The sequence below is a fragment of the Dipodomys merriami genome, unplaced genomic scaffold (assembly GCF_024711535.1).
Source record: "Dipodomys merriami isolate MVZ:Mamm:240054 unplaced genomic scaffold, mDipMer1.0.p SCAF_427, whole genome shotgun sequence".
Classification (NCBI taxonomy): domain Eukaryota; kingdom Metazoa; phylum Chordata; class Mammalia; order Rodentia; family Heteromyidae; genus Dipodomys; species Dipodomys merriami.
In genome coordinates, this window is record NW_027205904.1 from 800,149 (window position 1) to 811,122 (window position 10,974).

Consider the following 10,974-nt stretch of genomic DNA (forward strand, 5'->3'; position numbering starts at 1 on the left):
TGACCTAGTGGTAGAGTGCTCGCCTGGCACGCATGAAGCCCTGGGTTCGACTCCCCAGTATCACACAAACAGAAAAAGCGGGAAGTGGCACTGTGGCTCAAGAGGTAGAGCGCCGGCCTTGAGTCAAAGAGCCGAGGGACAGCGGCCCGGCCCAGAGTCTTAAGCCCCTCGATCTACATAAATAAAATGACAGTAACTAAGGGGAGGAAAGGAGATCACTCCAGGTCTTAAGCACAGCCCGAACTTAAAACACATTTCCTTAAAACACATTTCATAGCTGGGCGCCAGTGGCTCACCCCTGTCATCCTAGCTACTCAGGAGGCTGAGAACTGAGGATCATGATTCAAAGCCAGCCTGGGCAGGAAAGTCCGTGAAACTCTTAATCTCCAAGAAACCACCATAAAACCGGAAGTGGCACCATGGCTCCAGTGGTAGAGCGCTCGCCTTGAGCTGAAGAGCTGAAGGACAGCGCCCAGGCCTGGAGTTCAAGCCCCACAACTGACAAAAAACAAACAAACAAAAAACCACATTTCATCACAATGTGTTTTGGACTGAGCCAGATCAAATCCATGTCACAGATCCTCGGGTAGACTCGCCGGCTCAAGCCTGCAGTTGAGTGAGTGTCACGCACAACCCCAGGATTGTGGGTGAATGACCCTTGGCCCTGTCCTTTCCAGGGAATGAGGAACCGAACGTATCCCAGAACCAAAGTTCAGGGTCTAGGCCCAGTCAGCAAGTGAGTTGTAAACACACACGGAGGCGTCTCCTAGAAACGGGGAGTCCACGTGGGGGAGTGACGGGAGGCGACATCTCCACAGGCACCTGGAGTCATGGAGAGCCCTGTCGGGCACTGCGTGTGGAATTCCTAGAAGTCTCCATGGGACTATCAATCACACATACGGCCTGGACTTCTGCACGTGCAGGAACCGGGGCCTGAAGAAATGGGAGTGTGAGTGTGAGTGTGAGTGTGTGTGTGTGTGTGTGTGTGTGTGTGTGTGTGTGTGTGTGTGTGTTTGGGGGGGGGTAGCATCCAGGCTCCGGGAGAAGGCGCAGGGGGTGGAACGGCTGGAGAGCGTAAGGCCCCGGGCAGCCGTGGGAACCAAGGGCCGGGCAGACATTACCTCCCACACAAGTCCTGGCGCACGGCGATGAGACGGAGGGACGGGTTGGGCCAGCTCTGGAGCCAGTTGCCAACCAGCTCGGGATGTCTCGGGTCTACTTCCAAGAAGATGCTTCTACGTGGAGGAGACGTGGGTCAGCTCAAGCGGGCAGGGGCGGGCCTTGAACTCCTGGCTTGCCTGGGCCGGGTGCAGAGAGACGGCCAGGACGCGCCCCGGACGCTCTGGGAGGGGAGGAGGCTGCTGGGGACAGATCTAAACAACCCATCCCATCCGTACCCACAATCCTTCAGGATCCGGGGGGCCAGGGTCAGGATGCTGGAGATGACGTCCATGCCTTCCTCCCCGCCATCCAGGGCCACGGGGTCTTCGTACCTGAATGTGATGATGGCGGGCAGTCAGAGTCCCTAAGGAGGAACGGGCCCAGAAAGGCAGGGCCTCCTGGAGCTTAAGATTCTGGGATGAGAGGCAAGAATGGGGACCCAGGGAAGTGATCCCCTAAATGGTGACATCTCCTATTGAGCCATCCGCTATGGGCAGGGCCAGGTCTCCTGGGTGTGGGTTGGGGTCTCCAGTCCCAGGCTATTTCCTGTGCGTGGGCCCTGGGCGGTCTGGAGCGGGTCCTGCCTGCTCCCGAGAGGCTAGAAAGGAGGATGCGAACACCCTGAAACACACGGGCGCTCCTTACCCATCGGGGAGCTGCCCACCTACCTCTGGTTCTCCCCAGTGGAAAAGAAGGGTGGGAAAGCTAGGAGGAGGAGGGTTTTAGTCCCGGCTTTCCAGCCAAGTGCTTCTGGAACTTTAGACGAGGCGCTTTCCCTCTCCTGGCCTCGGTCTTCTGTAATATGACTACTGAGCACTTTCTATGAGGGCTTCACTGCATCCACTTTTTCTTTTTGATCGGTTATGGGGCTTGAACTCGGGGCCTGGGTACTGATCATGATGTCTGTCTGCCCTCAAGGCTAGCGCCACCTCCAGTTGGAGATTGGAGATGAGAGTCTCAGGGACTTTCCTTCCCAGGCTGGGAACTATGACCTTCCAGATCTCAGCCTCCCGAGTAGCCAGGATGACAGGCGTGAGCCACGGGTGCCCGGCTTCCAGTGCCTCATTCTTTAGAATTTCTACCTAGTCCTCCTTAGGACCCAGGAGATAGACACTCCTCTACCTCCCTCGGGGAAAGAAAAGGGAGGCTGGGAATGTGGGTAGCGCCCCTCCAGATCTACCCCTAAGCTCCCACCCGCCTCCTCTAGATGGCGTGGTCCTCCGGGGCTGATCAGACCCGCTAGGCCTCCCCGGGCCTGCCCTGTATCCACCCCTACCCGGTACCTGAGGATTTCTGGGGCCAGTTGCTCCATATCCTGGTGGAAGACGTAGGGAGGGTTGCTGACGACCAGATCCAGGGGTGCCCAGGGCAGAAGGGGTGTCCAGTTCCCCTCTGTCAAAGAAGGAGACACAAAGCATGGATGGATCTACTAAGAGCTACAGGGCATAGCCCGCCACCTGTCACCAAGGTCCCTTGGGTAGCTGGGTTTTTTGACGGTCGTGGGGCTTGAACTCGGTGCCTGGGCACCGTCCTTGAGTTTCTTTCACTCCAGGCAAGCGCTCTACCACCCGAGCCACAGTGCCACTTCCGGCTTTTTCTGTGTCTGCGGAATGAGGACTCGAACCCGGGACTTCGGGCATGGTAGGCAAGCACTCTACCGCTAAGCCAGGTTTCCAGCCCTGGATAGCTGTTCTAATGTGACACCTCAGGCCTGTCTCTGGACGGTCTTGCAGATCTGTACCCACAGTTTCTTACTGGCAGCCCTGGCTGGAAACACACACACGCTCTGGTATGGTGTGTTTTATCTAAGACGTCCCTGCTCTGCTTCCTGTCGGATCCTCTCTGAAGCGAGACCCCTTTTCCAGTGCTGCCTCTAAGAAGTCTGCTCCGATCGCCCGGGCAAGGCGGGAGCCTCTCTCTCCTCTGCAGGCCGCCAGCCTTGTAGCGCTCGGCCTTCCAGCCAATGAGCACTGAGAGCGCACAGAGGGGAAGGCCCGGCTCCCGCCACCCGACTCCTGCAGGCTCTGATGCCTGATTCCACCCTGTGCCTGTAATCACTCTTCGTGAGAGACGTGCACAAGGCCCAGGCGGTCTGTGGGCGACAAGACGGGGGCCGTTGCTTTGTGTGGGCTTGAACTCAGGATCTGGGAGCTGTCTCTCTGAGCTTTCGTGTTCCAGGCAGGTGCTCTACCACTTGAGCCACAGCTCCACTTCTGGCTTTTTGGTGGTTCCTTGGAGAGAAGAGTCTCATGGGCTTTCCAGCTTACGGCTGGCTTCGCACCGCGATCCTTGGATCTCAGCCTCCAGAGTAGTTGGGATGACAGGCGTGAGATTGAGCCGTGGGTGTCGGGCACCCAAGCCTTTCCTCTGAGCTTCTGTATATCTCGTGTCAACAAACAAGCCCAAGTGAAAATAATCAATTAAAGGGGATAAAGATCCTCTCTTAGGGGCTGGGAAGGTGGCTCAGTGGTAGAGCACTTGCCTTGCATGCTCGAGGCCCTGGGTTCGATTCCTCAGCACCACATAAGAAAAAAGCTGGAAGTGGCTCAAGAGGTAGAGCGCTAGCCTTGAGCTGAAGGACAGCGCCCAAGCCCAGAGTTCAGGCCCTACTACTACCAGACCCCCCCCCCCAAAAAAAAAGATCCTCTCTTAGGTTAGGTAAGCCAAGGAGACCTTGGGAAAGGTGTGTGTGTGTGTGCGTGTGTGTGTGTGTGTGTGTGTGTGTGTGTGTGTGCGCGCATGTGGTTGTCGGGAATCCCTACCCCCATCTCTGGGGCGCCTCATCATCCCGGTGGGGAGCACATCCAGGCTCCACCCCCCACCCCAAGGAAGGCGGGTGGGGGAGGGTACCTGACGTCACATCCAGGGGGATGATCTGAATTCTATCCTGCAACCGAAGCCTGGAGAGAGAAAGGAGAGAGGGAGAGGTTTAGGGGAACAGCAAGGGAAGCCCCTTACCTTTTGCTACAAGGACCAGAGAGGAGAATGAATCCATCCTTTCTGGCAGTAAGATATCTAGTGCCCATTATTCATTGATTTTAGTATTTTTTTGTTTTTTTTTTTTTTTTTTTTTTGGGTCCGGTCGTGGGGCCTGAACTCAGGGCCTGGGCGCTGTCCCTCAGCTCTTCAGCTCAAGGCTAGCACTCTACCACTTGAGCCACAGCGCCACTTCCGGCTTTTTTCATTTTGCTTATGTGGTGCTGAGGAATCGAACCCAGGGTCTCAGGCATGCAAGGCAAGCGCTCTACCACTGAGCCACCTTCCCAGCCCCGATTTTAGTATTTTTTGGGGGGAAGTCCTAGAGCTTGGACTTGGGGCCAGGATGATGGGCGGGAGCCGCCAGCACTGGACCCCACCATCCAAAGCCAGTAGGGCCAGTGCCGCACTACACCCCCCTTGTTGGGAGTGGGAAGCAGACATGGGTGGGTCTGACACAGCCTAGCTACCTTCGAGCATTGTCCCGGGTCAGTCTGATGGCGGCTTCCTCCTTATCTACGGCGATGACTTGGCTCTGTCACAAGAACAAATGTTCCCCGGGGAGGTGTCAGGCCTGGGGACATTCCTCTGTGCACCCCCCACACACCCCAAAACGACACACTCCAGCAAAGGTAAGAAGACACGGAGTATCTTTTTTCCCCTCATAGCCAGGGTCTGGCCAGATGGGGGAGGTTAGGATTGGAGTCTCGGGATCACGCCAGGCTGGGGGGGGGGGGGGGGCGGGACAGCGTGACGCCTCCTCATCCGCTTTCCTTGAGTGTCTAGTGGAAGGACGTGGGGAGGGACTCACGGGATGGACGATGGATAACCGTCTCGGCCTTGGCGGGGCACAGAGAGGCTTACCTGGGGGAGCTGGTTCAACAGGCTGAGCGAGACAGCTCCTGACCCACAGCCCACCTCCAGAATGAGGGGGCCGCCTTGGGTTCCAGCCACGTGGGGACGCTGGGCCACCTCCTCCAGCACCCATTCAACCAGTTCCTGTGAGGGGAGAGCGGGGTGGAAGAGACTCAGAACTGGACTTAACTGGGCACCGCCAGTGGCCCCCATCTGTCAACCTAGTTATTCAGGAGGCTGAGATCTGAGGATTGTGGTTCAAAGCCAGTCTGGGCAGGAAAGTCTGTGAGACTCTTTTCTCTAATACACCACCAGAAAACCGGAAGTGGCGCTGTGGGCTCGAGTGGTAGAGCACTACACTTGAGCTGAAGAGCACAGGGACAGTGCCCAGGCCCAGAGTTCAAGCCCCACGACTCCCAAAAAAAGAGAAGTGGACTTAACGGTACCCATTGTCCTAGGTGGTGTTAGGAAAGATGTCAGGCCGAGCTTCCTGTCAGCTGGGGGTCATGAGTAGGTCACCCAGCTTCCCTGTGCCCCCATTTCCCCAGCTGCAAAACTGAACACAGTGAAGGATCCCCTTCCTCTTGGGAACAGGGTAAGGATAAAAGAGGGCCATGTTTGTTTCATAAGCCCATGCGTGTTGTATGACTAAGTAAATAATACACCCCAGCTGTTATCTTCCCGTTATCTGCTCAGAGGATTGCCGAGAGAGAACCGTATGGCCGCCCCGCTCTGTGCCAGAGATCTCTATGTTAATCCCTTGTTTCTGCACAACTGTCCCGAGAGGAGACTGAGGTTCAATGGTCGAGGCCCAACCCAGAGCCTCGCCTGTGGTCAAGAATCAGCTGCCGTGGACTAAGAGATCGTGAGAATCCATCTACATCGATGACTGAGCACGTCACCACATGGCTACCATCCCAACTACAGAGGGCCGGGCATGGTGGCACATACCTGTCACAAATACATAGATCGGGTTTCTATCTCAGAAATGCCCAAGACAGAAAGGATCGGCTTGAGCCGGGCACTGGTGGCTCACGCCTGTAATCCTAGCTACTCAGGAGGCTGAGATCTGAGGATCCCGATTCAAAGCCAGCCCGGCAGGAGAGAACGTGAGACTCCTATCTCCAATAAACCACCAGAAAACCGGAAGTGGCGCTGTAGCTCAAGTGGTAGAGCGCTCACCTTGAGCTGAAGAGCTGAGGGACAGCGCCCAGGCCCAGAGTTCAAGCCCCACGACCAACCAAAAAAAAAAAAAAAAAAAAGAAAGGATCGGCTCGCATGGTAGAATACCTGACTAGCGAGCATCAGGCCTTGAGTTCAAACCCTAATGTACCTAAAAGGACCAGAGGCCCGGGTGTCAGAGGCTCATGCCTATAATCCTAGCTGCTCGGGAGGCTGAGATCTGAAGATCACAGGTCAAGACTTAAAATAGGCTTGGCCTCGCCCATCAGACATCATGATGAGAAGACCTGGAGTCTGACCTCCCCTGGTGCACTCCATACCAGCAGGGCTGGCATCCTGTCTATGTGCTGGCCATACTCTCAGAAGTTACCAAAGGGTCCGGCCCTCCTTGTTACAACCCATTTCTACACACACACACACACACACACACACACACACACACACACACACACACACACACACACACACACACACACACACACACACACACACACACACACACACACACACGGTCCGGCCCTCCTTGTTACAACCCATTTCTACACACACACACACACACACACACACGGCCAGCACTGTTATCCTAGCTATTAGGAGGCTGAGATCTGTGGATCATGGTTCAAAACCAGCCCCTGCAACACACTAGCATTGAGCACAGAAGCTCAGAGACAGCACCCAGGCCCTGAGTTGGAAGGCCCAGATCTTCTACCTCTAAACACACACATACACAAACACAAGGACAGCACAAGTCCTTGAGCAGCTGTCTCTGAGCACTCTGAACACCCTCCATTCGGATCACATGCCACCCCCGAGAGGGTGGTAGTACTGTCCTCACACCGACTGCAGACACTACTCGGAGCCTCTCACACATCCCGAATGGCTGATGACCCAGCATGGCATTACCTACTGTACACACTGCTCTGGGGAACACTCAGCCACCTTTCCCTTTTGTTGTTTGTCTTGGGACTTGAACTCTGGGCCTGGGCGCTGTCCCTCAGCTCTTCAGTTGAAGGTGAGCGTTCTACCACTTGAGCCACGGCGCCACTTCCTGTTTCCTGGTGTGTTCACTGGAGATAAAGTCTCAATGACTTTCCTGCCCAAGCTGGCTTTGAACCCTGATCCTCAGATCTCAGCCTCCTGAGTAGCTAGGATGACAGGCGTGAGCCACCAGCGCCCGGCTTCAGGGACCTTCTTAGAACCAGGGGAAACTCGACTCATCAGGCCACAAACCACCTGCAATGCTTTACTTCAGACTCTGACACCCAGCATCCAAAACCATCCTTCAATGGATGGAGAGAATATAGACACTACGATCCCACCCCTGCACCCATTCGCCCACAGGCCACGTGGCCACAGGCCACGTCCTCTTGAGTTCTTGGTAAGGTACCGCCCACTGTGCTGTGGCTTCACACTGGGGCAAACCTGAGGAGTTCTTAGAAATGTCTGTGCACTGAGGCCAGCATCTGGTTTCCCAACCACAGCACCCCCCCAACCCCTTCACCATCTCTTGCAGCCAACGATGTTTTACTTTTTCTTTATGGGTCGTGGGGCTTGAACTCTGGGCCTGGGCACCATCAGTTCAAGGCGAGCGCTCTACCGCTTGAGCCTACAGCGCCACTTCCGGTTTTCTGGTGGTTTATTGGAGTTAAAGAGTCTCATGGACTTTCCTGCCCAGGCTGGCTTTGAACAGTGAACCTCAGATCTCAGTCTCCTGAGTAGCTAGTAGTAGTAGTCTCCTGAGTAGTAGTAGGTTGACAGGCGTGAGCCACTGGCACCCAGCCAAAGATGTATTTCCATGCTTGCCATCCCAGCTCCTCAGGAGGCTGAGACCTGAGGACTGCAGTCAGCTGTCAGCCCTGGCAGGAAAGTCCATGCGACCCTTATCTTCAATGAAACAACCAAATGGCTCAAATGGTAGAGTGCTAGCTTGGAGCATAACAGACATGGGATAGGACCCAGGCCCTAGTTTCAAGCTTTTTCTAGCATAGACCCACCCAAGAAAGGGAAGCGGGTGGGCACACGGGAGCTCAAAGCTCAGGCATAATACTGGAGACTCGCAGAATACCCCAGCCGGCTCTGAGTCTCTGTACTCTATGTCCTAGATCATGGCGGTCTTAGATGGGACCCACCACACATGAAGTCAGGACGTTCAAATTCAATCTCCTACTGAGGGTTCCTGGACCTTATCAAGATGGGGGGAGGGGGGAGTTTGTAGGTCCCTCTCTATCGGGAAGGTGAAAAGGTCTGATCCATCCCAGGAACATTCTGCTCAGAGCCCAGTGCCTCTGATCTTCCCACCAGCCTCTTCCCAGCCCTGCCCCACCTTCAGTCTGTCCTCTCTGAATCCCAGCTCTGCCCTGTAGAGAAAAGGCTGAGCCAGCAAAGAGACCCACCTCTGTCTCTGAGAATGGCAGCCATGGGGCGCTAGCGCCCCCTAGAGGAAGTCTCCGAGCAACACGGGTCCCCTGACTCCCAGGCTGTCCTGAGCCAGTGGGCATGCTTACCTCTGTCTCTGGCCGAGGAATGAACACCGGGGGGGTCATCTTCAGATTGAGCCCACGAAAGTCCCAGTCTCCAAGGATGTACTGCACGGGCATCCTGTGGTGGACCATAGCCAGGTGGTCAATAGTGGACCCAAGGTGCAGGACTTTTACTAGCGGTGTGGCGTGGTCTAGGCTGTCAGGTCGTGGCTCCGATGTCCTGAGACACCTGATCTGGGATCGCCCTCCCTCTTCATCTTCCCACTTATCCCTCGGCCCCCCCCCTCTCGACACTCCCTCACCCCATACCTCCCTAGCCCTCAGACACTTTCTTCTTCTCTGACCATATATACTCGGTGGGGCCAGGGGAGACTGAGACCCTGTGACCCACACAGAGCTCTAGGGTGTACCCGAGGCTGCTTACCTCTGCAGTCGGAGACTACACAGCTCGTGGATGTCATGAAGTTGCGAAGGGGTCAGTGGCTTGGTCCTACATACTGGCTTTAGGCTCTGAAACTGTCCCCACAGAGGCTGTGAATGGTTGGCTCCCTTGATCTGGGGACTCCAAACCAAGGCTTGCGTGTTCCCTTCTTCCTTCTTTTCCTCCTTTCCTCCCTCCGTCCTTCCCTCTCCTCTCTCTCTCTTTTTGCCAGTCCCGGGCCTTGAACCCAGAGACTGGGTGCTGTCCCTGTGCCTTTTTACTCAGGGCTAGCAGACTAAGTCTTAAGCCACAGATCCACTTCTGGCTTTTTCTTTTTGGTAGCTGATTGGAGGTAAGAGTCTTACAGGCTTTCCTGTCTGGGCCTTAAGCCTCGATCCTCCGATCTCAGCCTCCTAAGTAGCTAGGATGACAGGCGTGAAGCAGCGGCATCCAGCTCAAACCAAGGTTTCTTCATGTGCTGTGGAACTGGCCCTGGAACCTTTCATTGTCTATGACCCTCTGGAGCCTGGCACACACCGTAACTGTTTGTTGGAGAAATAAATGAGCATCAGTCTATGACAGTACTGCAGAAAAGTCCCGTCCCATTCGGCTAAGCATCCTCAGTGAGGTGGGACAAAACCTTGTATAGCTCTTCCACAGTTCCTCCTCCCTCTACCCGCCCTCCTGATACCACTGCTCTTAACTGTTTTGGCTCCAAGGACATGAGCCACGATGTACTGGCTGGATTCCTGGGCCTCTGGGATGCCTCTCTTCTCAAAGATCTCTGTCCAGCGGCGGACCAGCTCTGTGGCACTTGATTCCCCGGTCGGGTGTGAATGAGGCTGCTGTGAGCCAAAGGCCCGGCTCAAGGGGTCTCCTCTCCTCCGCCTGGGGCCAGACAGGAGGGTCCACCACATCCGGCCCCCAAGTTTCATGTTGCAGAGAGAGGATCCTGGAGGGCTCCCGGGTCTCTGAATCTCCCAGATTCCAGGGCAGGTGCTGGGAATCGTCTCTGGACACAGCTGGCAGGTTGGGGAGGGAGAGGTCACAATCTCTGCTCCCCACGATGTCCTCCACCGTGGTGGTCACCCTAGAGAGAGTTGGAGGAGAATCAGCAGCTGCCAGAGAAAGGCAGTCAAGGCACGACGTTCAGAGCAGGAGACGATCTGGCTTGGGAGCTCTGCCTGGGCCACTCTGAACATCATCGTTTGGCGGCTGAAATCGTCCCTCTCATTGGACCCCTAATCCCAGGCATTAGCAGAAATTGCCAGCTTAAAAACACAAAGCAGCCGGGCGCCCGGGGCTCACGCCTGGCATCCCAGCTCCTCAGGAGGCTGAGATCTGAGGATCGCGGTTCAAAGCCAGCCCGGGCAGGAAAGACTGTGACACTCAGATCTCCAATGAACCACCAGAAAACCGGAAGTGACGCTGTGGCTCAAGGGGTCGCCCACCACGGCTCAGCTGGGAGACACAGGTGGGAGTCGGCCGCCCTTCCTCCTTCTCCTCCTCCTCGCACCGCGGGCCACGGGAAACTGGCGCCGCAGGATCCACTTCCGGAGGCGTGCCGCCGAGGATGCGCGCCTCCTGAGCCGCACTTCCGGTCGGTGCGGTCGGGAAGAGGGCTCGGGCGGGCCCGGCGGCTCGGCACCCGCGTTCCGGAGGCGGTGTGTCCCCTGGCTGGGCTGCGTGGCGCTCTACCCGTGGGGCCACGGCTCCACTCTCGGTCGCGCGGACTTTGCCACCCCGGCCGGCTCCGAACCGCGTGCCTCAGACGTCAGCCACCCTGAATAGTCAGGAGGAGCTCGGGCCGGAGGACAGAATGCCCCCAGTGGAGGACTAAGCATATAGGGCCCACTGAAGGACTCGGCACACAGCACCCTTTGAAGGACTCAGCAGACA

General features: G+C 56.3%; 1 protein-coding gene across 1 annotated transcript; it reads right to left on the reverse strand.

The window, feature by feature from the left end:
* Positions 1–525: 525 nt before the first annotated feature.
* Positions 526–10,589, reverse strand: LOC138807680 (MTRF1L release factor glutamine methyltransferase-like). The gene is made up of 11 exons (XM_069993461.1): positions 10,527–10,589; positions 9,780–10,165; positions 9,079–9,170; positions 8,679–8,772; positions 5,002–5,136; positions 4,608–4,672; positions 4,012–4,061; positions 2,445–2,553; positions 1,398–1,493; positions 1,122–1,235; positions 526–933 (listed from the first exon to the last, which is right to left on the reverse strand). Exons 2-11 carry the CDS (start codon positions 10,008–10,010, stop codon positions 891–893), a joined length of 1,029 nt encoding a protein of 342 aa, XP_069849562.1. The 5' UTR covers positions 10,011–10,165; positions 10,527–10,589; the 3' UTR covers positions 526–890.
* Positions 10,590–10,974: the final 385 nt, after the last annotated feature.

Excerpts from the sequence above, each read along its gene's own strand:
- LOC138807680 (XM_069993461.1), bottom strand. The coding sequence starts at position 10,010 with ATGAAACTTGGGGGCCGGATGTGGTGGACCCTCCTGTCTGGCCCCAGG. Across the intron at positions 9,171-9,779 it reads ATGTCCTTGGAGCCAAAACA|TTTCAGAGCCTAAAGCCAGT; the intron begins GTTAAGAGCAGT and ends CTGTGGGGACAG. Across the intron at positions 4,673-5,001 it reads TGTTGAACCAGCTCCCCCAG|AGCCAAGTCATCGCCGTAGA; the intron begins GTAAGCCTCTCT and ends TTCTTGTGACAG.